The sequence below is a fragment of the Dama dama genome, chromosome 22 (assembly GCF_033118175.1).
Source record: "Dama dama isolate Ldn47 chromosome 22, ASM3311817v1, whole genome shotgun sequence".
NCBI classification, from domain to species: domain Eukaryota; kingdom Metazoa; phylum Chordata; class Mammalia; order Artiodactyla; family Cervidae; genus Dama; species Dama dama.
Genome location: NC_083702.1, coordinates 51,471,184 through 51,498,485, shown reverse-complemented (window position 1 = coordinate 51,498,485; position 27,302 = coordinate 51,471,184). Strand labels below are relative to the sequence as shown.

Here is a 27,302-nt window from a genome sequence, read left to right as displayed (position 1 = left end):
TCTCTCTCCCTTTCTGCTACCTGAGAAGAGTTATGTGAGGCCCTCAAGGAAACACGACTATGCTGGAACACGGTTCTGACAGTCAGCACATCTCCAGGGGCTGCCCAGGAATGAATTCTCCACTGTCGGGAAAGCCCGCGGTGTATCCATCACATGAACATCACCAGAAAGCATGCGTGTTTAATTAGTCATCACTTGAAATAAACACCAGGAACATCAGCAGCTTAAAAGGAGCTCAACACCCCATGCAACCACTTCAAGAAAGTGCTAAGAATTAATGTAAGTCATTACAAGGCAAAAGAAAAGAACACCAACCACTCAGACAGAGAGAAACGATCTGTCTAAACTGTGGACTCCAAATATAAACAGAAGGGCCTTTGACTAGTCAGTTATGTACTTGCCCAAAGCAGAGACAAGAGTGGGTACAAATTTAGAGAGCAAATTCCTTTTGCACTGAATGGATGATGACACAATGAGGACAAAGACGTGGAGAGACAGTTCTGTCACTCTGCCCAAAGCTCCAACCATAGCTGGGTTCCCAGGGAGCCACCCTGAGCCAGGAGGTGACCGCCTTTCCCCAGGGAGGGTGGCAAGCTGGGCACCCCCTGCAGACTCACAGGTACCCACTTGCTCATCCCATGGAGCGCTGGGACAACCAGTAGACCACCTACAGGCATCATCTGTGAGCTTTCTGAGACTCTGTCTTTGCTTATTTTTATGATGGTAAAATATGCATAACATAAAATTTACAATTTGAACCATTTTAAGTGTACAGCACAGCGGCACTAAGGTGATTCACACTGCTGTAAGACCATCACCACCATCCTTCTCCAGAGCTCTTTCCTCTTGCAAAACTGAAACTCCACACCCGTTCCACACTAGCTCCTCATTCTTCCTCCCTCAGCCCCTGGCAATCACTGTTCCACATTCTGTCTCTAGGAATGTGACTCATATACGGAGAATCATAGAGCAGCTGTCTTCTGGGGCTGGCTTATTTTATTTAGCATAATATCTTCAAGATTCATTCATGTTGGGGCATGGGTCAGAAGTTCACTCCTTTTTAAGCCCAGGTAATATTCCATTTTATGTCTATCCACATTTTGCTTATCCATTCACCCACCGAAGGACATTTAGACTGCTTCCACCCACTGGCTATTGTGAATAATGCTGCTATGCACATGTGTGGTCAAATATCTCTTTGAGCCCCTGCTTTCACTTCTTGAGGGTATATATCCAGAAGTGGAATTGCTAGCATATGGTAAATGGGATTGTAATTTTTTGAGGAACCATCATACTGTCTTCCATAGCCACTGCACCATTTTCTGTTGTTTGGGGTCCTGGTTTTCTCGTTTGTAAGATCACCACAGAAAACTTCCTTCCTTGCCTTAATTTTATATTTACTACTGACAGAGAAAATGAATGAAATCAGAACTTAGGTACAGAGTCAGACATTTTCCACCTGTTTAAGGGAATATTGTTAAACTGTGTAAATATCTAAGTTTGGGAAATACAATCTTTGCCAAGTACTTCGTGATGGCACTTTTCTGAACCCTGTGATGTTCAGAAATGCACAATGACTCTTCTTAAAAGGTCTCCAGTCTAACGGAGCAGCGCATAGGGGCAGCGCTGAGTAGAAATCTATGGCCTGAGTCACATCAAGAAACACTCATAATGTCCTCAGAGAGGCAACATGACTGTCCCTCAGCCCTTGGGGACACAACCCTGGGAAGCTCTGAAGGGATCCATTCCCTGTTCTCAGCACCATCCCAGGAACAAGTCAGATAAATCAGGAGGAGGGGTGTAAGGGATGAGCTGAACCAACGGAGGTCCTCGAGGGAGCCTGTGGTGGGCAGGGACAGGGTGCCCTGGCCTTCTGGGCCACCCGATGTGGCCAGGCCACTTCGCGCTCACTCACATTCTCTCCTTCCAGGCACTTGGGGATTACAACCCTCTCTTCACCCCTTATCCTGGCCACCCACTTCTGCTCTGGCCAACGGGCTCTGGGCAGAAGGAAGACAGATCACCTCCTGGCCACAGCACGCGCAGTCCCCCACTCTATCAGAGAATCGTGCACGAGGCTTCCGTGATACACACAGCAGGGGATGGAGGAGACCGACAAGCTGGCAGGCTAGGCCACCGCATGCAGCACAACTGCCCTGCAGAGGAGCCCAAGGCTCCAGAAAACAGTGCAGGAGAGAAAAATAAACTGTGGTTATAGCTGCCTGTATTCAGCCACTGAGATTTCTGGTGTCTGGTCACCGCAGCACAGCTCAGCCTAATCTCACTGACACACCTTCTACTTCTCCAGTACGCTCAGTTTTTCTGAGAAACTATCCCACCCCAGCATTCAGACTGTGTGGTCTTGGGGAGGTTCTGTTCCTGACTCTAAGAGGAAACACGTGATCCAGACCTGGTCAAAGAGAACCCGAACCCCAGAATCACCAACATGCATTCATTTGGGACAGCCACAGAACACCCTCTAGCCAAACATCTTCATATGTCCCCTGAAGCCACAGGGAACCAACTGAGTCCAATCAAGAAAATTTCTGGATTTATAAGGGAATTTCAAGAAAGAAACATTCATTCTTCCCAAACATGGACCTAAGAGGATATAAATCTGGAGATATGAGGGGGTCACCTCTAGGAACCTAAAAAAGAGGCCAGTGGGGAAGAGAGCAAGGTCAAGACACAGAGAGAAGCCAGCCGACCACATCATCTGAACCTGGATCAAGTCACGCTTGAAGCTGCACCAACCCACAAAATCTCTCTCCAAGTTTCCCTTGTAATTAAATCAGTTTGACTCAGGCTTTTTTTTTTTTTTTTTAGTATTGCTTGTAGCTGAAGGACTCCTAACTAAAGGTTCATTTCAAGGATATTCAGGTTCTCAAACTTCTTACTGCCTACAAATTTCAACTTTTAACGTGGCATCAAAGGCAGTCCCCACTTAGACTTTTATCCATCTTCCCAATCTGAAATCCTCCTTCATATGCCCTATTTTCAACAAGATGGACCATCTACTAATCTGTGTTTTCCAGAACATACTGTAACTGAATACCAGCTTGAATAATATTCTCTCTCTTTGCCTAACTAAACAAACACTGCTAAGCTTATGGGAAGGATGTTAAGTAAGATTCTCTTTCAGGCCGTGCTGTAAAACAAACACCATGTGAATGAGTTATGGTTTTTTTAACCATTAAAAAGGTAGGGGAAATATATGGACTACTATTTATTTTATGTAAGAACATAACTTCCCAATGTAAAAGCAATAGAATAAATCAACAAAGGAAAAATATCAACAGATTTACAGTATAAAAATTTTAAACACTTGTGTATCAAAAACAGGGAAGGGTTATATTAGACAAGAAGACAAACAGCAGCAGACTAATATCCTCAGGGTAAAAAGAAGTCATACAAATCCAAAAAATGAAAAGATAGAGTCTCTTACAGGAAAGGAAATTATGGAGATGCAGACATAGAGAACAGACTCGTGGACATGGGCGGTGGGGAGGAAGAAGCGGGTAAGACAAATGGAGAGTCGCATGGAAGCGTGTACAGTAAGACATGTAAAACAGACAGTCAGCGGGAATTTGCTCTGTGACTCAGGAAACTCAAACCAGGGCTCCTACAGTCTACAAGGTGGCAAAGGGTGGGGGGTGGGAGGGAGGTCCAAGAGGGAGGGGACACGTGTATAGCCATGGCTAATTCATGTTGGTGCATGGCAGAAACCAAACTGTAAAGCAATTATCCTTCAGTTAAAAATAAATAAATTTTTAAAAAAGGAAACTAAATAGCTTATAAACATAAATGCCCAACCATTCCAATTATTTTCTAAAAAGCAAATTAAAACAGTTGGATAGTTATGAGCCGCTCTGAAAAGGGATTACAAATGGTTTTAGTGTCTTTACCTCAACATTTTTTTTCTATAATAAGCATGTGATACTTCGTTAAGGAACAAAAAGAGGATGCAACTTTTCTCTGATAAGACTGCAGTGGTATTTCTGTTGCTGCTGCTGTTGTTATTTGTATGTGGTTTCTTTTTGTTTTTAATGATGGAACACAGAGTGGGTACTGCTGTTTAAGAATATAAGCTGGTTCAACCTTTCTGGAAAGAAGGCTGGCGATAAGTACCAAGATAAGTACCAAGATTCATACTCTTTGACCTAGTAATTCTCCTTCTAGGAATACATGCTAAGGACATATTCAGAGATACTGATAAAGATTTATATGAAATATTTCACTGCAAGTTATATTAAAAAGCAAAACCTGGAAGAAAACATGCTCTACTTGGAGGCCCAAACATACACATCTCAGACACCTGAACTCAGGAACCAAATATGGCAACAGGAAAATGTTCAAAGAGAAAAGCTGAAATGCATTTGAAAATCCTTGAAGTTCAATTTTTTTTGTAATGCAAAAACCGCAACCCCAGAGACATGAAGATGACATTTTTCTTTAACTAATTACTTTTTCTTTTTGGAATATGCCCTAGACATCAAGCTGTTCTCCTAAAAAAAATTTAACAAAAAAGAATATAAAGATATGAAGTCTCTTAGGAAGAAAAGGAAAAAGAACTTTTTTCATGGAGAATTTTATAGCTTAAAAAAACAGAAAAAAAGTCTCCATTTTTCCTCATTTAGAGTCAGTCTTCCAAATCCTTAGGTTCCACCTTCACAAATTCAACCAAATGCACATAGAAAATATCCCCAAAAGAAAAAATTCCAGAAAGTCCCAAAAAGCAAAACTTGAATTTGCCACATGTCAGAAACTTTATACTGTAGCCTTTATACTGTATTCACAACTATTTACACAGCATTTACATTGTATTTACAACTACTGACATAGGATTTATATTTATTAAGTATTACAAATAACCCAGAGATGATTTAATGCATATGTTACAATGTGCCAGGTACCATATGGACTTCCATGGTGGCCCAGCGGTAAAGAATCCGCCTACCAACGCAGAAGACCCAGGTTCAATCCCTGGGTCAGGAAGATCCCCTGGAAGAGGAAATGACAACCCACTCCAGTGTTCTTGCCTAGAGAATCCCATGGACAGAGGAGTCTAGCAGGCCAAGTCCATGGGGTCGCAAAAGAGTCCGACCTGACTTAGCAACTAAACACCAGGCTCCATATGAAGCATATACATGGACCCCCACTTAACATGAAACACTAGTTATTATCCTCACTTTACAGGAGGAAAATGAAGATGAAACAAGATTACCAGCTTGGGGTCATAATTCATTGCTTGCAACATATCTCTATACTTCTCCATTGACAAAAGTGAGGGCAAATTTTAAATATTTGTTTTCTCAAATCTTAACTTCAGTTTATATTTCATAATACTCCTATATTTCATGAATATTCATAAATATTCAAAATCAATTACGAATTAGTTCGTATTTACTTAACACAGCTTCAAATTCTTTTAACGTTCACAGGTAGATTGAAAACAAGGGTTCAAAATTTATTTTAAAACTATACATACAGATTGAGTGCTCACTTCGACAGCACATATACTAAAATTGGAATGATACAGAGAAGATTAGCATGGCCCCTGTGCAAGGATGACACGCAAATTCATGAAGCGTTTTGTATTTTTAGAAATTGTGAAATACACACAAACAGTGGAAGATTACTCAACCATGAAAAAGAATGAAATCTTACCATTTGTGACAAATGAAAAGACCTTGAGGGCATTATGCTTAGTAAAATAAGTGAGACAGGGAAAGACAAATACTAATGATATTTCTTGTACGTAGAATCTATAAATAAATACATACACCCAAACTCATAGATACAGAGAACAGATTTGGTGGTGGCCAGAGGTGGGATCGGGGTAGATGGGAGAAATGGGTGAATTGTTTTTGTTTTTTAGTTTAAATAAACTGAATTTTAAAAACAGAAAAAAATTTTTAAAAGACTATACATTCAGATTGAAAACACATTTTAAAAAGTGAAGGAACTTTTTGTTTCTAACGTGAAGCAGTATTTACATCTCCCCCGAATGTTTCCACAAATGAACTCAAAGTTCTATACCCAAATTATAAACCCTTAAACTTCTCATTTACAAATGCCAATTAAAAACAAGAAAAAGGCAACCCCCACGATAGGTGATTTTCTCTTAGCAAACCACCATATTACAACGTCCTTCTGACAAGTAAGACTTGGGCAAAGGCCAGTCAGTCCCGCCACTGATAATTTCACATTCTCTGAAAAATGTTAATTTGTTCTGGTGCAACTAATATGTTAGGGAACAATATGACCATAACACAAGTTTCACAAGTATCTTTAGAATATGGTTTCCTGTCAACAAATGTTGCTTGATATGCGTCCACTTAATGTACTTTCTGTTGATACTCTGGCCACCTGATGTGAAGAACTGACTCATCTGAAAAGACCCTGATGCTGGGAAAGATTGAGGGCAGGAGGAGAAGGGGACGACAGAGGATGAGATGGTTGGATGGCATCACCGACTCAATGGACATGAGTCTGAGTAAGCTCTGGGAGTTGGTGATGGACAGGGAGGCCTGGCGTGCTGCAGTCCGTGGGGTCACAAAGAGTCAGACACGACTGAGCGACTGAACTGAACTGTTGATAGTTATAGTCAGAGAAATAAAATTGTATGGCAAGTATGACCTGCAATCAGACAATTCATAAGAGCACAATACTATTAGACTTTAGAGATTTAAAAACAACCATTTTTATACAGATGGTCAACAGGCATTTGAAAAGATGCTCAACATCGCTAATACTGGAGACATACAAATCAAAACTACAATCAGGTACCACCTCCCACTGGTCAGAACCACCATCATCAAAAAGTCTACAAGTAACAAATGCTGGAGAGGGTGTGGAGAAAAGGGAACCCTCCTATCCTGTTGGTGTGAATGTAAGTTGGCACCATAACTATGGAAAAGGGTATGGAGGTTCCTTAGAAAACTAAAAAAAGATTTACCTTATGATCCAGCAAACTCACTCACGGACATATATCCAGAAAAAACAAAAACTATAATTCAAAAAGACACACGTACCCCTCTGTTCATAGCAGCAGTATCCACAACAGTCAAGACATGGAAAACAACCTAAATGTCCCCAGACAGATGAATGGATAAATGAGACGTGGTACTTATATATAAAGAAATACTGCTGCTGCTGCTAAGTCACTTCAGTAGTGTCCAACTCTGTGCGACCCCATAGATGGCAGCCCACCAGGCTCCTGTCTCTGGGATTCTCCAGGAGAGAATACTGGAGTGGGCTGCCATTTCCTTCTCCAGTATAAAGAAATACTACTTGGCCATAAAAAAGAACAAAATAATGCCCCTTGCAGCAACTTGGATGCAACTACAGATTACTAAGTATGTGAGAAAGACAAATACCATATGATATCACTTACACATAGAATCTAAAACACAACACAAACAAATCTATTCACAAAACAGAAACAGACTCACAGACACAGGGAACAGATTGGTGGTTGTGGTGGGGGGTGGGGGAGGGACGGAGCAGGAGGTTGGGGTTAGCAGATGGTTACAGTAACAAGGTCCTGCAGTAAGGACAGGGAACTGTATTAAATATCCTATGATAAACAATAATGGAAAAGAATATTTTAGAAAAAGAATGTATATATGTATAACTGAATCATTTCTTGTACAGCAGAAATCAACATAACCTTGTAAAACAACTACACTTCAACTTAAAAAATGTTTAATAAAATAAGAAGTGAAAACTATCTTTTGCCAGAAACCGTTTTCTCCAGTATCTCCACTAATCATTCAGTTGCACATCACTTTTACTTCTTCAACTGCCCAATAAAAAGATGCCAACACGAAACAGTGCCACAGGCATCCTTCCCACGGTGAAGGTGAACATCTATGGGGTTCCCTGCCCAGCGAGCCCTAACCCTTAGCTAAGAAATGTCCCTTCCCCACCTCTAAACACACCCCACCCCTCCAGCTGCAGCTATTCAGACTAAAACACTGGACTTGTGCTGGGCCACGTCTAGGGTCCCATCTCCAGGAGTTAGGGGTACTTGCCACAAGCCAGGCTAAACCAGAGTCCTTCCCTTGTTTCTCTGTCTTTACTATACAGTTTTTTGTTTGTTTTTGGCCCCGCGGCTTATGAGATCGGAGAAGGCAATGGCACCCCACTCCAGTACTCTTGCCTGGAAAATCCCATGGACGGAGGAGCCTGGTGGGCTGCTGTCCACGGGGTCGCTAAGAGTCGGACATGACTGAGCGACTTCACTTTCACTTTTCACTTTCATGCATTGGAGAAGGAAATGGCAACCCACTCCAGCGTTCTTGCCTGGAGAATCCTGGGGACGGGGGAGCCTGGTGGGCTGCCGGCTAGGGGGTCGCATAGAGTCGGACACGACTGAAGCGACTTAGCAGCAGCAGCAGCTTATGAGATCTTAGTCCCCTGATCAGGGACTGAGCCTGGGCCCTCGATGGTGGAGCACAGAGTACTAACCACTAGACTGCCAGGGAATTCCCTGTCTTTATTATATACCTTTACTGAGTCAGAAATGAAATATAATAAACTGCACACAGAGCATACAAGGTGCTGAGGCTTGACACACACACACAGACAATGAGGCCGTCACCAAAATAAAGATAATAAGTGTATAACCAACATCCCCAAACACTTCCCCCCACCTTCCTGAATCCCACTTCTCCCTCTGTCCCCTGCTATTCTTCTTCTGGTCAGATTTGCTTGCATTTTCTAGAACTTTATATAAATGGGATCACCTAGTATGTAACATGTTTGTAAAGTAGTTATCTCACTTACTAAGCACTCAGAAATTTTTTAATAAGCACTTACTCCACACCTGCTATGTGCCAGACACTGTATAGGACATTGTGTGGGGAATATTAAAAAATAATAATAAAGCGCAAGTTCTTTAGTAAGCAACATCCCAGGCAGAGGTGGGAGACCAGGAAATATCACGCTGACGGGTAGAGACAAGAGGAACTTAACATGAGGCTGGGCGGGCCTGCAGAGGGGGCAGTTCAGAAGTTCTTCTATGGCATCTATTCATCTCAAAAGACGCTTTCATTTTTCCATGACTTTACGTATTTTGCACTATCTCCAGGGAAAAGTAATTCATGACAAATAGAATTAATCATCTGAATAATTAATAATACACATGACATTTATACTACTCCCACCAGAATTTACACCTTATTACTTTGTAAGTATTATCTGTAATTCTGATGGCTCCATAGATATCCATCATGCTTCCTAAAGTCCCAAATATAAAATTATATGCAACGGTACTTGAAATAAAATTATTTAGAGTAACAATATAATGATAACATAATCTTCAAAGTCATTTAATTAAAAAAAAACTGTTCAAAGGAAAAGTACAAGTGTTTCAAGGGAAACTATTAGAAAAAGAATATTAATCATATAAAAAGATCAAATACTAGGCAAGCTATCATGAATTTTCATCAAAGCACAGAGGAAATACAAGAAAGTAATTATCAGGGCCTCCCACATGCCATGCATTGCTTCTCTCCAGTCAAACCACACGCGGCCTCTTGCGGTCAGGACCAAGGATCAACAAGGGATATCAAGAAATTCGAGTGCGTGTGAACAAGTGTCCCAAATAATTAAGTCAAAGGGGCGGGCTAGGGTGATGCACGATCACCATCTTCCCACTTAAGCAGCGACCATATGGAAGGGGAATCGGAGTTACAGACTCTCTGTGACTCAGGCCACCCAAAATAAATACTGGCAGCGCTGGGATCACATGGCAGACTCGAGCAGGTGCCAGGGGGCCACCAGCGAGGGCTACGGAAAAGGGACTTCTTCTCGAAGCAGAGGCCGGGGCTCCATGACCTCCAGAAGGCCCTCTGGCTCTCTGCTGTCTTAGGAACTCTTTCCTACCTGCAGATGTGAAAATGATGCGACATGTTTCTCCCTTAAGGCCTTTTGCTACTTTTTCCTGTAGCCAAGGATCATTAGTATCACACACTTAAACAAAAGATTTCTTAAGACTGTATCATGCTGTCTCTAAGATGCAAGAAAGGGATAAAACGGAAACAAACAACACCCACGTCCCCCGACCGCCTTGTGCGGTGTGTGCTCACTCAGTCATGTCCAGCTCTTTGCAAACCCATGGACTGTAGCCCGCCAGGCTCCTCTGTCCACGGAATTCTGTAGGCGAGAATACTGGAGTGGGTGGCCATTCCCTTCTCTAGGGGATCTTCCTGACCCAGGGATCAGACCCGCGTCAAGACATTATTTACCTCTTTTGCTCATTCTCTCATTAGAGTACAGTTTCCCAGAGGCCTAACAGACCTGTGACACCGCAGCAGACTGAATACAGAACACACAGATATTCCAGCTGTCCTCTCTTAGGCCCCCTGCAGCTCAGGAAATAAACCCTCTAAGCCCTCACCTGCATTCTCCTCTTGCCAAGGAGGTAACCAAGACCCTGAATTAGGTGCTTATCATCCTTTTTCCATTTCTTTAGACTTTGACCACATACATGTATACCCCTACAAGTATCTCTTAGGTCTTTCCAAACCTTTTATAATTAGTATTCATCTGCAACTTGCTTTTTTTCCCACTCAGTCTTATTTTTGGGAGACTCATCCATATTGATAAATAAGCACAGCTTTAGTTCAGGAGTCAACATACATTTTCCCTGAAGGCTCAGTTAGTAAACAGTGTGGGCTGTGGAGTCATAAAGTCTCTGTTGTACCTGCGCAACTCTGATATCACAACACAAAAGGAGACAAAAAATACATACAGGGGAACAAATGCGTGTGGCTGTGTTCTGGTAAAACATAATACACAAAAACAGGAAGTGAGATTTGGTCAGTGAACTGTAATTTGCAGTTCTTCCCATAGTTAACATTATTTCCCTTCAATGCCATTTCAATAGTTGTCTGATAGTCACACTTGCTGGTTTTCTTCGGCTCATATTTGCCCAAGACGTCTGATCCCATTTCATTAAACTTGAACTTCTTCTACATCTTTTTTCAGGGTGTATCTCTTGCAAACAGCATCAGGCTAGATTGTGTTTCTTACATCTGATCTGATAATCTGTTCATCTGAGTTTATCATGATCACTGATATATTTGGAATTACGTCCACTAACATCTTTCATGATATTTGCTGCTTTTTCTCAGTTTCTTTCACCTCTTCTGCTCTCTTTTGGACTGATTTCTGTATTGTCAATATGTGTTTAGATTTACTCACAGGTCAATCAATTCCTTTGTTCTTCCTTGGGGCCTGGTGTGAAGGTCTATTTATCCCAGGAAGAGTTTATATTTGCTTCCATCAGGAATTCCAGGAGGCTATCACCCTGGGACCACTTTTAGTTAATTTCTCATCTTGAGATTACATAAGCAGACCACCCAAGCAGAATAAATTCAAACTCAAACCCATGTGAGCCTATGAGTACAAGGTGACGGGGAGACTTTCAGGACACCCTCACCCACACAGGAGAAAGTCTAGAGCAGAAAGTAAGAGTGACACATTTCCCTGTTGTCTCTGCATGGAAGGCGGCCCTCTGTAGGTCCCAGATCTACTGAACAGTTTCAGTATGTGTGTGTGTCCTCCCAGCAGCACAGAATTTACAGGCATCTCTGTATACATGTGTGTGTACACACTCCCTCTCAGCAGGCACAGCCAATAAAACCTAGCAAGTGCTCCCAAAACTGTTCACACCTTCAGGACTGCTCATCAATCTTCATCTTTAGTCCCAGTGATTTCTCTTCAGTTTCTCAGAGCTCAGCTGTACATGCAAATAACGTTCTTTGTATTTTTCATTTGCATGTCAGTGTCCCGCACCACACCCTGGCAGCTCAGTGGTAAAGAACCCACCTGCCAAAGCAGAAGATGCAGGTTCGATCCCTGGGTTGGGAAGATCCCCTGGAGAAGGAAATGGCAACCCACTCCAGTATTCTTGCCTGGGAAATCTCATCGACAGAGGAGCCTGGCAGGCTACAGTCCACGGGGTCGCAAGAGAGTCAGACACAACTGAGCAACTGAACCACAGCAACATCCTCTACCAAAGGGTTCTGAGACTACCAACACCACCTAGCCTACCAAACTGCCGAAAGCCAAAGTCCAAAAGAACTGTAAAATGCAGAGCATGTCTCTGTTTGCACTTGTCTTCAAGAGCTCAACTAAGGATTGGTTTCCAAACCCAGCTTGGAATAGAGATTCCCTGGCTCCACGCCTTCTGAATCAGAATACCTGGGTCTAAACCCTCGAAATCTCCATTTTTAACCGAGCTCCCAGATGATTCTGGTATGCCCATCAAGTCTGAGAACTACTGAAACAATAACTATGTTTAATTCTACTTACCTTCAAAGACTGGCAATAGAGTTATCTTTTTATCTCCATTTTGTATTTTATCTCCTTTCACCTCCTAAAGTATTCTTTAGAACCTCTATTTTGGACCATTACCTCCAAAAAAGGGGTTCTACGGTCACATTCACTCGGGAAGTTCTAAACCATCATCCTCCTTCTTGGAGAGTCATGCATTTTAAAGGCTCTGATTCACTAGCTCGGATAAGCCTATCTGCAAAGAAGCTCCTTTAACATACATTTTGGACATTTCTTTAACCACATCTCTCAGGAGAAGGTGGAACCCAGTCTGAGAATCACTGGCCTAATTTTTCAATTATCTTACAGGTATCTCTTTAACCCACTGCAGTTCCTCCAGGGAAGGATTTGCATTTTGTGCTTGTTCTATACACACTAAGCTTCCACCATTGAGCTACATACAAGTCCCCACTAAATATCAACCAAGAACTCTGAATAAATCCTTTGACACCCTGGAAGAGCTTCTTCTAACACTTTGTACTAATCCCCACACTTCTTTCCACAACTTAATATCCTTCACAGCCCTGGCCAAGCAGCGAAACATTCTAAAAAAAACAAGCTCTGAGATGACCTCTGCAAGGCGAAAATCCACCAGGCTACCCAAGTGTACAGCTGGACTCACTTCTCTCGAAGGCACAGGAACGCTCCATCCTGAACCTAACAGGAGAGGATGATTATCTGATCAGCACACAGGGAAGGCCAGCCTTGAGTTCAAAGAAGTCACCCACAACGTATAAATAACAGAAAATAACAGACCACACACAAGTATATTCGTATCTTTAAATTATAGTCACACAGTGATTTCTCAGACTGTCACCATTTTAGGACAAGGTTTCTCAATCTTGGCAGTATTGACACCTGAAGCTGGATGATTCCAGGGGGAGGGGGTACTATACTTTGTAGGATGTTTAGCAGCATCTCTGGCCTCCACCCCCTCCCCCGGCCGCCAGAGGCCAACATCACCCTCTTTCTCCTAGTTGCGACAATTAGAAACGTCTCCTGATACTGCCAAACATCCAGTGGAAGTCAAATCCCCCCTCCCTTGCTCCAGGTGAGAGCCATAATTCTATAGGAAATTTTTGCGAGCAGTAACCAATAAGGAAATAAATTAGCATTTCTTTTCCTAACAAAACAAAGAACCTTTTCTTCGAACTGAGTTTGACTCCAGATACATAACTATTACATGTCCAGAGATCTCAAGTTTTTAAAAAAAAAAAAAAGGAACAAATTCCAAGTGAGGGACATTCTACAAGGTATGTGGCCAGTATTCCTCAAAACTGTCAAGGTGATGGTAAAGAGGGAAACTGAGCCACTGTCACAGCCAAGAGGGGCCCAAGGAGAATGATAAGTAAATGCAGTGTGCTATTCTGGATGGGATCCAGGAGGAGAAAAGGACACTCAGTTAAACATTAAGGAATTCTCAACCAAACAGGGACTTTGCTTAACACTGATACACACTGACAATGGATCGATACTGGTTAACTGTGACAAATGTACCCATTTTGTGCCCAACTCAGGTGTGAGTTTTTTCCCAGGCCACCAGTGCGCAGACACAACAGGGTGTCCTACAACACAACTCACTTCTGACACCTCCTGCAGAGAGCGTCAGACCGTCCAGGTCAAAGGCTCAGTCCTACAAGACCGCCCCAGCCCAACCTCAGTCCCCAGTGCTGGTGGCCACCTGCGCCTCTGACAGGCTGGCAGTAGACTGGAGGGTCCACTGACTTCCTCTTCAGGTTCAAGCAATTGACTAGAGTGGCTCACAGACCTCGGGGAAATCTTTTACTTTCTAGATTGCTGGTTTATTGTAAAGGGAGAGCCCGATGGGAGAGATGCACAGGGCAAAGTTCGTAGGCAGCACAAGGGATTTCCACGTCCTCAATGGGTGTACCACTCTCCCCACATGAATCTCCATGGCAGTCCTGTAGGAATGAGCCCTTAACTTGGAGGATCTGACGCTCTCTCCAGCAGGGGTCAGGAGTGATCTATGTGGAAGGACACTCAGACGTGTCCAAGAATAGGTGGCCTGGGGAAAAAATGCACATCTGAATTGGGTGCAGAATCCTTTAGATACATTTGTCACCCAGAAGCCCTCAGAACCCGTCCTTCTGGGTTTTTATGGAGACATTTATGGAGTCTTCGTGACACGGGCAATGATTGAATCATTGGCCACTGGTGATCCATTCAATCTCCAGCCCCTCTCCCTCCCCGAGGAGTGGGGAGAACAGAAGACACAAGTGCTAAGTCTCCAATCACAGGGCTGCATCCCCCTGGCAACCAGGCCCCCTCCTTGGTTGCCTAGGAGTACTCCAAAAGTCACCTAATTAATATCACAAAGGATACCTTTATCCATCTGGGTACTCAGGAAATTCCAAGGTTTTAGAAGCTCTGTGCCATATTTCTGATCTTAAAAAGTCACAATATCACCATCCCATAGTCAGGGAGTTTACAGAAACATGCAATTTTCTTGTAAATCTAAAACTGATCTAAACAACAGTCTTTTTTAATTTGGGGGGAAAAAGGAGGATGGGAGAGAAAGAGTAAAACTAAGAGTAAAAAATCATCTCCTCCTGGAGCAGGCTTCATTCTGGGAGTCTCTTTAAAGAGAAGACACCTGAAGGGATTGTTCCAATTAAGGCAAGAGATCAAACACCAGAAAGCAATAATCAGGAAGAGAGAAAATAGAACTCTGTCCTCTAGTAAACTGGTCGGGGTGGGGGGGAGAGCAGGGGGCTGGTGGGGGGTTTTTGTATGAACATCAGTATCTCCTCTGAGTCTTTACTCCTATACACAGCGTCAAGCGTTTCCTGCATATCCCCTGGGGCCGGTTATTTATTAATAACTTCCCCAAGCTGAACGGACACTTATCTGTTTACCAACCTCCCCATCCAAGCAAATCGGGTCCCCCTCCCTTGGCCCCGGCAGGTGCTCAGCCCCTAAGGGCCCCTCCCATGCAGTCATGTCCATCTATGAAATCAATAGCTTTGAATCCCACTGAAAGTGAAAAGTGAAAGTGAAGCTGCTCAGACGTGTCCAACTCTTTGCGACCCCATGGACTGTAGTCCACTGAATTTTCCAGGCAAGAGTACTGGAGTGGGTTGCCATTTCTTCTCCAGGGGATCTTCCTGACCCAGGGATCAAACCCGGGTCTCCCGCATTGCAGGAAGAGGCTTTACCTCTGAGCCACCAGGGAAGCCCCAAGCCCACTGCTACCTGCTTAATAAATGTCTGGTGAATGAATGCAGGTTGGGCCCATGTACAGACTTCAGCTAAAGTGGTGGTGCAGACGCAGACAGGGTGAAGGAAGAAAGTCCCTGCGTCCTCTGTGGTAAGACAGGGACCACGTGGGCACGTACTGGGAGGTGAAGACGGGACCCCAAATACTGATTCACAGACCTGTAACAGTGAAAAAGCTCACATATTTACTTCAGTGGCCTCATTCTACAGAAAGAAGACTAGAGAGAGTAGCACAAGGAGATATAGACCCTAGTGTTAACTAGCCCATCTCCACAGCTTACTAAGCATGACTAAGACTGAGTTATTTACTAACCGGCCACAAGAGCTACCCCTGAGTATCTGCCAAGCCTACTCTAAAACTCCCCGCTTTATTCCCACTCCAGTATTCCTGGACTTCTCAGCTGCTAAAGAATCTGCCTGCTTTGCAGGAGACCTGGGTTCAATCCCTGGGTTGGGAAGATCCCCTGGAGAAGGCAACGGCTACACCTCTAGTATTCTGGCTTAGAGAATTCCATGGACTGTATAGTCCAAGGGGTCGCAAAGAGTCAGACACGACTGAGCGACTTTCACTGGCAGATGACAGCTGGAGGGTTGAGTGATAGAGATTGGACTCAGGCCAGAGTTGGGCTTTGGTGTGGGACAATCCCAGGGGGTCTGGAGTAGGTCAGTTTGAGGAAATTTTGAGATTTGTTAGCTCTGGTGTTAAGTTCCTTTTCTCTGATCTCAGTTTTCCCAAGCAGATTCTTTACCAGCTGAGCCACCAGGGAAGCCCAAGAATACTGGAGTGGGTAGCCTATCCCTTCTCCAATGGATCTTCCCGACCCAGGAATCAAACCGGGGTCTCCTGCATTGCAGGTGGATTCCTTAACAGCTGAGCTGCCAGGGAATTTCATTCACCAGGCACTGTTCTAAAAATCTTTCATGATGGACCCACTCATTCCTCATCACAACCCTCTGATGTGGGTACAACCAGCATCCATCCCCATTTTACAGATAAGGAAACCGGAGCTTTGTGATGTCCCAAGAGTCACAATCCACAGCAGCAAACCTTGTCTGTAAAATCGGAATGGCAAAAAATTTGCCTGTAGTGTCATATAAAACACACAACTGCCATTCAACCAATGGCACTTAGAGAAGTGAAAACGTGTGTTCACACAAAAACCTGCACACAAAGGCTTACAGGAGCTTTATTTATCTGTCGTGGTCAAAAACTAGGAGCAACCTTGCAGTGAACTGTTCTGTATCGTGTCCCATGCTGAATACATGAACCTGCATGGGATAAAACTGTGTAGAACTAAATACACATTCATAAGTCCGAGTAAAACTAGGAGATTCTGAATAAGATCTGTGGGTTCTATCAGTGTGGATATACTGGTTGTGATACTGTGCTGTTGTTTTGCAAAATGTTGCCAGTGGGAGAAACAGGTTAAAGGTTATGCTAGATCTCCCTGTATTAATTCTTACAACTGTACAGGATACAATTATCTCAACTGAAAATTTCAATTAAAAAGTCTTGCCTACCCATCAGGCTTGATGATCTCTTATATTCCTTTCACTTAAGATCTGCAATTCTCAATGTCTCAAAAGTCAGTCTTCTTGCCACCCACACACCACCTCAAAAATCAATGCAAAATTAAACTCGGAGCAAAGGAAAACTAAGACAACAAACCCTATTTCACAGAATTTTGCACTGCTGGTCACTTTGAGTTCCCTCAGAAAATTATTCCAATTGGTGAAAATAAGCCTCTTGTGTTCTTTCATGACTTCTGGACAAAAGATAGAAAATGTGATTCTAGAAAATGTTCTCCCCACTAAATATTTTCTCCCTCTCTCTCTCTGCCATCTCCACCAGCACACACAGCCCTCCCCCCCCCCGCAACACACACACACACAAAATATGAGTACAAAAAATTCTATTCTAAACCCTCCCTGAAAAAGCAGCAGGCATGGATTATCACTGGCCCTTTACACCAGTTCCCAAATGATGAGCTGCTACTGCAAGGCAGTGCAGGAAACAGGAGAATGGGTGTGGGGCTCAGACAGACTAGAGGTAAAGATCACACCTGGGCCAGGTTTCTTAAACTTCAGTCGGGCCTCTCTCATCTATAGGGTGAGGATGTGACACCTCCTTCCCAGGTATGGGGAAGAATTCCGGGACACAATTTGTGTGTCTGATATTAGGATTTACTGGGTCCTCTTTCTATCCTCCCTATTTCCCTTACCAACAATCAAATCAAGCTCATTTTCTGGCCACAAAGAGGTCACGCCCTGGAAGCCCCTCCTCGCTGAGGTTAGTAGATAACTCGGGACACTCCCAACCTGGACCCCCCTTATTACAAGTACAGCAAATCTTACCCTATCCTCTAAAACAAAGAAGGAAGATAAATCAGCCTCCGGACCCTGGGCACCTGCCCAGCAGTCGGAAAACAGGGTAACCCGCCGCCTGCCGGACTCCGGCGGTTACTATTATTGCTGTCTATTAATAACAAGACCTAACGATGCGTGGCGGTGACCGTCTCCCAAAAGATGGAACCCCGTGGAACCCCGACCCACCACCCAGGCCAGGAGCGTTCAAAGCGCTTTCGATGTGGATTTCTGGCTGGAAAATCCCAGGAATTTATAAAGAGGCTTTCCCGACAGGAGAAAGGCAAGAGTTGTAAAGTTTCTCAGCAGGCGCCTTTTTCCGCGTTTCCCGGAATCGCACTGCAGAGGCGTTGTCGCCCGCGGTTGGGGCTGGGGAAGACCGAGGGTGAGGATGGGGAGGGAGGTCTGGCGGTCAGCAGCGGACCTCGCGGGTCCGAGGGCGCCGGCTTCCCGGATGGCCGCGTGGGACGGGACCTGGCGCCCCAGCCCGGCGGAGAGGGGCCCCACACGTCCAGAGGGCTCGGGGCCGCAGCCCCACTCACCTTCCGTGCTCCTCTTCGCCTCCCGGTAGCGCTCCCATAGGTAGCGCTTCATGTCCGGGGCGGTCCCAGGTGCTGTGCACAATGGCCGTGCGGGGCCCGCGCGCGACCGCCCCCGGGTCGCAGTCCGGCAGCCATCCCGCAGGGCCGTCACTGCCCTTGCACCGGCTCCACGAGCCGCCGCTGCTACCGCCGCCGTGGCCATGCCTGCCGCCGCCCGGCCGCGAGTGGCGCCCCAGGGCCGGTGCTCTGCCGGCGCTCGGCCCGGCGGGCGGGCGGGTCCCTGCGTCTGAGCACGTGGCGGCGCGGCCCGCCCTTCGGCCGCCGCGGGGGCGGGGCCTGAGGTGGGGCGGAGTCCTGAAGGGGCGGGCCGGAGTCCTGGAGGGCCGGGGCGGGGCGGGGCCTGGGCGGGGCGGAGTCCTGGAGGGCCGGGGCGGGGCGGGGCCGGGGCGGGGCGGAGTCCTGGCGGGGCGGGGCGGGGCGGGGCCTGGGTGGGGCGTCCCGGGGCGGGACCTAATCCGCGAGGCAGGGCAGCAGCTTTCAGACAGCCGAGACCACGCGCGAAACATGCTACAGTCACTTCTTGATCGTGTGACGCGCAGAGGTGGCTGTGCGGTGGCGTGAACGTCCCATCAGCCGAGGTCACATGAAATGGAGTGATTCTGCTGGCCCTGGACCACGAGTCGGGATCCCGGCGCCTCCCGCCGACCCCGCAGCACCTTCCTCCCCCGCTCTGTGACCGTCCCCCGACCCTGGCTGTACGGACAGCGCGCCGCTGGCCCTGACTCCAGGAGGCGACCTCTCTGCATTAATGACCTCCACGGCCTGGACCTCGGCTGGATCGCGGAGACGGGTCTGGGAGGTCCCGCGTCCCTGGCTTGGATCCTTCCGGTCCCACCGAGGAGCCAGCATCTGGGCCCAGGTCCCATGCGTAGGCCGATGTGCCTGAAGGGCACCCCCCACTGCATAGCCTGGCAGGCCAGTGCCCCCCGCCAAGATTTCTGGCTCGCGAGGGAAGCCCTCGGGACACTAGTCCCCCTGCTCCAGCCCACGCTCACACGACGCGGTGGACAAGGCTGCACCTGTTCTGTGCGTTACGGTTCCACCAAAGCCAAATAAACACTAAACCTCACAACAGGACGTTTCAGTGCCGACTGAATCAGACTTGGCCCCTGCGGGAAAGTCTGATGCGGCCCACCCGGAACCCGACTGAGAATCCCTGAACTGCGAGAATCCCTGAACTGCTACCCGGGGCTTCAGTGAAGCGCAAAGCAACAGGCAAGGCTGGCTCTTTGCCTTGGAGACCACACTACCACCTGTGACATAGGTGGGGCACGATTTAAGACAAATAAGCAAAGCATTCCTGTATGCTTAATTCGTGGGCTGAGGGGATCAGATGTTTTCATGGAAAAAGGTGGGCTCTGGGTTAGATCGCGACAGACAGTAATTACTATTCACTGAAGGCTTACAATGTGCATTTTCTCCTGCAGTCCTCGCAGAAATCCTAAAAAGTTGGCACCATAATTTCTCCCATCTTCTAAGTGATGAAACTGAGGTTAAGTGCAATAGTGCTGTTATAAGTCACACATCTGAGCCCATTCTTTCACCTGGATTCCTAATGTAATAGGTAGGATTTCGCTGGGTGATAAGCAAGAAGGAAGTCAATAATTCATCCTCAGCAGTTAACAGGTTAATATCTTACAAATCACTGATAAAATGAGAGGCAATTAAAATGTTTAAGACAGATATGATATCAAATCTGTGGACTCTAGTACTTTAAACTTACTTTATGGTTTTACTTTATTCCAATTTATGTCTTATGTTACTTTAAAGAGATGCGGTGACAGCAGTTGTAAATTTTGTGTACATGAAACATTAATTCATAAATTCATAGACAAATGATAGTAAAAGTAACACAATTAGAACTTTAGTAACATTATCTCCATATATTTTTAGATATGGAACCCTGTGATATGAACAGTTTTCTACTTACCACAGAAATATGAATGACTTAAAAAGTATTCTTTTTAGCTACAGTCAGTTACAATATTTCAAGGGGCTAAAAAATAAAAATAAAACCCCCAGACCTTGATTATCACCAGAAAATATCTCACCAAAGAATTCTAAATAATGACAATTTGAAAAAAGTTACACAGAAGAGCCCATGAAAATCTTTGTTCTTTATTAGTATCATTTGAAGTCTCCCATCAACTTTGTTTCAAACTGAGATCTTCTCTGCAAAAAACACTTGTGAGAAACTGGACTGTAATCTGGGCTATAAAAAAGCCACTTCTCTGAGATGAGCTCAGATACAGATTTCCAGGGATTATTTGGGCTAAGAGACTCTATCAGGGGATGCTGGTAATTTGCATTAATTAGGCCTTTTTCACTCTCACTTTTAGCTGACAAAATCCGTTGCCGTGAAAGCTTTACTACACCATCCATTTTACCCAAAGGTAAAGTTTTAGAGGAATAATCTTTATTTTTCTTCACTGCTTCTTTTTCTGGGCCATCCCATGTTTCAACATTACTCTGTGTCTTCCATCGAGTCTTTTCCACAGCTGAAATGGAAACAATGGGTCTCAAGAGCTTTTTCCCTTGTCCTGAAGCATGTTTTGATTTATCTGAAATTGTTTGAGCCACCAAGTCCAAGCTTTTAGCCCCCTGTAGCTTATCTGCTTTGGTGCACATTGCTGAGCTCACTGTGTCTGATCTCTGAGCGCTGTGATAGTTTAATTTAAGCAAGTGCTCCAAAAATGAGGCGCCATGCCTAGGACCTTCAGAAGACTGCTGGCTCATACCTTTAGGCCAACATCTCCTACCTCGAGTCCGCTCAATTTCCCTCAGAAGGCTGCAAAGGAATGAAAGTTGGCAAGAGGTCATTTACAGGACAAGAAAAACCTGAAGTATACTTCTTGTTGAGACACAGAACAGAAACTCACTGTAGGATTCCAGGGATCGATGAATGAGAACATCCAAGGTAGGTGGCCCTTAAATCAAGTGATTTGTACAAATAGCCCACGGCCTCCATCATGACTTGATGACAGGAGTCACTTATCAATAACTGACCTGCTGGATATTTGAAAATAAGAATGTTAGAATTTTTTAAAATGACTCCTGGCTTCAGACATTTAAAAGAGAATAAAAAATATTCTAAAAAGTGGCATTGGAACATCACCTATTGTGGTATTTTTGCCAAAAACATTTAACCTGAGTCTAATTATCAGAAAACAATCAGATACACATTCAAGACATTGGGACAGGGAGGGGAGGGTAGAAACTGACCTAGGCTCGTCAAGATATCAATGTCAATGAAAGGCAAGACAAGTCCTGCTAAAATGTTCTTGACTAAAGGAGGCAACCAAATGCAATGGAAGATCCTCAACAGAATTCTGGATCAAAAAGTAAATAGCTATAAAGAAATTTAATGGGACACTCTGGAACATTTGCATATGAATTGTACCTAAGATAATAGTCTTATGTAATGGTTAAATTTCCTGTGTTTGATAATCCCCAGTGGTTCAGCGGGTGAAGAATCTGCCTGCAATACAGGAGACATAGGAGATGCAGGTTTGATCCCTGGGTCAGGAAGATCCCCTGGAGAAGGAAATGGCACCCCACACCAGTATCCTTGCCTTAAAAATCCTACGGACAGAGGAGTCTGGCGAGCTACAGTCCAAAGGGTCTTGGAAGAGTAGGACAGGACTGAGCCACTAAGCAAGAACTTCCCTGGTGGCTCAGACGGTAAAGGATCCACCTGCATGCGGGAGACCTGGGTTTGATCCCTGGGCTGGGAAGATCCCCTGGAAAGGGGAACGGCAACCCACTGCAGTATTCTGGCCTGGAGAATTCCATGGACAGAGGAGCCTGGCGGACTACAGTCCATGGGATCACAAAGAGACAAGATTGAGTGACTTTCACTTGTGTAGGGGAATGTCCTATTCTCAGAAGACACATGCTGAAGTATTTAGAAATAAAAATGTCACATCTGCAACAAACTTTCCAATAGTCCAGAAAATACATATATATTTGTGTGTGTGTGGATATTTGGAAGAACACAAATGTGACCAGAATGTTAACAATTAGTGATCACAGATGAAGGGTATGTAGGTGTTCATTATACAGTGCCCTGTGCCATTGTCAATAATTAATATAATTCTCTAAAATATGTGAAAAGTAAAAAAAAAAAATTAGTCAATTTGCAAGTGGCACTCATTTGTTCATTTTACCCATTTACAAGGGTGCTTTAAGGGGCTAAATTGATATTGTTGACTACAAACATAATGGAAGGCCAGTGCCTGCAGGGCATCAATCTGGATACTTGATAAGAGACTGACAGTGAAAGTGTTAGTCACTTAGTCACGTCTGACTCTTTGAGGCCCCATGGACTGTAGCCCGCCAGGCTCTTCTATCCAAACAATTCTCCAAGCAAGAATACTGGAATGGATAGCCATTCCCTTCTCCAGGGGATCTCCCTGACCCAGAGATCAAACCCGGGTCTCCTGCATTGCAGGCAGATTCTTCACTGTCTGAGGCACCAGGGAAGCCCAATACAAGACTGCTGAGTATTTAAGGATAAAAAATACTGACAGATGGCCTAGCCAGCATCCCTGTGTTAATATTAATAACAATAAACACTGCAATTTATGTAATTACCATCTATCCGGTGTGTGTAATCCTATAAGGTACAAACTATCATCACTTGTCTTTTTTTGTCGTTATTAATATTTACTCTCTTTAACAGGCCACACATCCACAGGATTCAAAGATGAAAATGTATAAAGATGTGAAGTAAAAAGCATCTCTCCCATCTTGGTCCCCATCTGTGCAGTGTTCTCCAAAAACAGGTGTTCTTTCAAAGGATATTTTGTGCATGTCACTGGCTTTTAAAGATGAGAAAACTGAAAGAGGTCTAGTCATTCACTCCAGTTTGTGGTCAAACAATCTTGGGGCAGCCTCATCCACGCCCATGCCCCTGACTCTATGCGAGGCCCCCTCTTCCCTGCTTCTGGACTGATCTTCTGCCTATCTGCACTGTGACTCTGTCCGCAGAGAGGTTCTCTCTGTAGCTCTGCTGCAGGGGTCATGGCACAGATCTCACAGTGCTCCTGCTGCTAATGGGGAGTTTCAGCTGTTGGCTCCACTTAGCAATCAGTGGCTATTTTTCTTCTTTGGGAATTATTTTCATGACCCCCTATGAGCTTCTCAGTTGCCCCAACAAAGCTCAGCAGAAAGCACTTGCAAATTACCCTGCTCAGGATGACCACGTTCTATTGGCCATGCGTGCGTGAGTGCTAGGTCACTTCAATCCTGTCCGACTCTTTGTGACCCTATGGACTATAGCCTGCCAGGTTCCTCCGTCCATGGGATTCTCCAGGCAAGAATACTGGAGTGGGGTGCCATGCCCTTCTCCAGGCAGTCTTCCCAACCCAGGGATCAAACCCAGGTCTCTTCCGCCTCCTGCACTGGCAGGCAGGTTCTTTACCACTAGCACCACCTGGGCCTGAACAGGCCTTAAAAGGTCAAGTGGAAAAGCACAGAGCCAGAATGTCCTAGGTGCTAGCAGCTGAGCAAGAACTCATTCGCAGAGTTCCTGCGGATGCTGATAACCAGGCACGCAGACTGTTCCTTCTGCCTGAAGCCCCTTTAAGAGGTTCTGACTTGCTGGGAGGTTGAAACTGTCCCCCAGACCAGCTGCTGATGCCCCTGACACACACTTTCATGCCTGTGCTCCCCACACTCCCTTTTGGCCACACACCTTGGCTCCTCAGGCCCCTTCACCCTCATGACCCATCTGGACCTATATCGACAGCTTTGACCTCAGAACTTTCTTCAATGCAACCTCTCTCTTTCTGGCAGCAAGCAGAGTAGTTGCCAGGAGAGGACACTCTTAGCTGAGGCCCAACCACAGTTCACCCCATCTTCGCTCAGGGGTGGTGCAACTGGACAGTACCATCCAGCTCGGTCAGTCCTTTCAATCCAAGTGAGAAGAAAGACCAGGATGGGTTCATTTGCATACAAACGAGGTCACTGAACCTCCTGCCCACTTCAAATTTCCATTCTGGGGACCTCCCTGGTGGTCCAGTGGCTAAGACTCCAGGTTCTCAATGTAGGGGGACCAGGTTCCATCCCTGGTCAGGGAACTAGATTCCACATGCCCCAACTAAGAGTTTGCATGCCACTGCAAAGATGGAAGACCCCGAGTGCTGCAACTAAGACTTGGCACAGCCAAATTAACTAATTCATTAATTTTTAAAAATTTTCATTCTGGATGGGGAGGGAACCTAACTTTCATTGCAGACTCTGTTGGTCGTTTTACAAACAGCATCTTGTTAAGTCTTCAGAATAAACTCTGTGGGCAGAGATGACCATCCTCTTTCTGCCATTAGAAAATTGTGACTCAGAGAGCTCATGTCCACAAGACCAGAAAATAGCAGAACTGGGACTTAAACCCACATCCCGAGATCCAAGGACCTTAACTTCTAGAAACAGGAAGAGAGAACATTCTTCTCCCTCTCACATTGGTTCCTTAGCAGATTTTCTGTAAAACCACAACCAGGAAGGAAGCATCTGTTGCCTTTTCCACTGTGTACCTCAGGGCCACATCTGCCCTGTTTCCAAGGGAGTGTGAATTGGGGATGGGAGTGAGGGGGAAGGTCCTAGGACCTAGCTTCCTTTAGAATCTGTTCTTGTATTTTAAAGGATAAGTTTTCCTACTTCCCCAGCCTTTTTTTCAGTACTTAATAGTAATAAAGTAACATCTTTAGTATTTCCTCTGGAAAAGAAAGCAAGATATGTTCTCCAAAGGCAGTCCTCTGTTCTTTAAAGTAATCTTCTAAAGTACAACTTCTTCTAACCTTTAGTCTACTGAAATTTAAGCCTGTTCCTCTTGCTTCATATAATATTTGCTGTTACCTAATAGGTAGATTTTTATACTGCCAATCCTGAGTTCATTTCCTCCCTGGGGCACACAACTATAATCTAGGTTGCTATCACCAGGTAACAAGGAAAATTGCAGGTGTTGGTGGAGAGCCTCAGGAAGTTTCCCTGAATGAGTACAGGCTGTGGACCCTGCCCACCAACGAGCTTCCCCACTGTGCTTGGAGCAAATAGTTAAGAAGTGGAAACAATCACAGCCTATACTCTCCATCCAGAAGACAGGCTGCCGACAGTAATGAGAAAGGAGGATTATGCAGGATTTCAAGGGTCTCTGTTTAAACTTTCCTTTTGTTTCATAAGTATGACTAGGAACACTTGAGCCCATGTAAGTATGACTAAAGTCTGTCAGAAGTCTTTCCATTTGAGAAATGAAGCTTGTTGACTCCTCCTTTCAATAAATGTATGTCTATAAACAGACTAGGGAGGGGAAAAGTTGTCGATCATTATCCCAAATGAAGCAATAAAAGCTTGCAATGGGATGTTTCCTTGCGCTGTATTTCCACCCTATAGAAAACAATAAAGGTTATGGGGATGTGGGGGTGGGGGAGGGGAGTGGATCTTTCCCTTCACCCCCTCCACTAAGCTCACAGGCTAGTCTGCTCAGAGGGACCTGGGAGCAGATGGCGGGCAGCGCCCTCTGTCTCCTGCCCCAGATACAGCAGGAACTCACTCTACCAATTCAAGGGGCTGGGCCTCTGCAGACCCCATCTCTGGGGAGAAGGAACAGATGCATTGTTCTCTCTTACACAGCTTTTGTTCCTACCACTCTACCAAAATTGATGGTTCCCTACGGCCATTCTGCTGCTAAATGCAACGGTGTGTCTTAGATCTGGTGGTCAGTTCTCAGCCCCCTCCTTTCTTGGCATCCATGATTTTACTGATTCTCTGCTACCTCTAGAACCATTCCTCATCTCTCGCTACAACACCTTCCTCAGCCCCTTTCTTTTTTTTCCACTTTATTTTTTTAATTGAAGGATAACTGCTTTACAGAATTTTGTGGTTTTCTCATCCAGGGAGCTGAGCCTGCCCCCTGAAGGCCTGAGGTCTTCTGCTGTCACCTAGAGTTTGTCTTGTAGAAGTTGTTCCCTATCTTGAATTTTTGATGTATCTGTGGGGAGGCTGGTGATCTCTCCATCATACTCCTCCGCCACTTTCTTCCGTCTCTTTGGCCCATCTCCTAAGTTCTGTCTCCTGCCATCTCCTGTCTTATATTCTTCTCGGCTCTTTCAACTCTTCTACAGGGTTTGGCCATCACCTGTGTACTACAGACTTCCAAAGGTTTTTCTCCATTTCAGTCTGCTAGCTTCTAAGCACCATATTCTGCCTACTGAACATCTCCACTCAGGTAAGAGATTCAAATTCAACCCCAAATTAGCTCATCGTGGCTCCCATTCCACCTCTCAATTTTGTGCTTCCTGCCTTGGAATGCTGACAGCTCTAGCCACCCAGCTGCACTGGCCATGGGTATAGCCATAAACTGGAGAAGGCCTCTGGTTAGTCCCTTTCCCTCACCTGCTATATCCAATCAGGCACTGCGCCCTGTAGGATTTACCTACTAAATCTCAAATACACTCTTTTCTATTTATCTTGGCCCTCTCTTAGTGAACACAGGAGAGTTTCCATTCTCCTCTCAACCAATTCCATCCTCTATACAGCCTCAAGAATGCTGGATCTTAAAAAAAAAAAAAAGAATGCTGGATCTGAAACACAAAATCTAGGTACTTCCCTGGTGGTCCAATGACTAAGACTCCAGGCTCCCAATGCAAGGGGCTGGAGTTCAGTCTCTGGTCAGGGAAATAGATCCCACATGCCACAACTAAGACCCAGCACAGCCAAATAAATAAAAATAAATAATTTTTTTTTAATTAGGTAAGTTTC

The 27,302-nt window shown here is 45.0% G+C and overlaps 2 protein-coding genes and 1 non-coding gene across 3 annotated transcripts in view; 1 reads left to right on the top strand and 2 right to left on the bottom strand.

Moving 5' to 3' along the window:
• The window catches only part of NT5DC3 (5'-nucleotidase domain containing 3), a 63,523-nt gene extending 44,825 nt beyond the window's left edge, over positions 1-18,698 (bottom strand). The window contains exon 1 of the mRNA XM_061125501.1: positions 18,489-18,698. Within this exon, the coding sequence (XP_060981484.1) occupies positions 18,489-18,690 (202 nt within the window). The 5' untranslated portion in view covers positions 18,691-18,698. The remainder of the gene's footprint in view (positions 1-18,488) is intronic.
• Positions 5,496-5,602, top strand: LOC133044136 (U6 spliceosomal RNA). The gene has a single exon (XR_009689878.1). It is a non-coding gene; the product is annotated as a U6 spliceosomal RNA (small nuclear RNA).
• Positions 18,699-20,386: 1,688 nt separating the features above from the next.
• Positions 20,387-27,302, bottom strand: part of LOC133043986 (putative tetratricopeptide repeat protein 41) — an 82,628-nt gene continuing 75,712 nt past the window's right edge. The window contains exons 16-17 of the mRNA XM_061125499.1: positions 21,428-21,557; positions 20,387-21,336 (exon numbers count right to left, since the gene is read on the bottom strand). Of these exons, the coding sequence (XP_060981482.1) occupies positions 20,676-21,336; positions 21,428-21,557 (791 nt within the window). The 3' untranslated portion in view covers positions 20,387-20,675. The remainder of the gene's footprint in view (positions 21,337-21,427; positions 21,558-27,302) is intronic.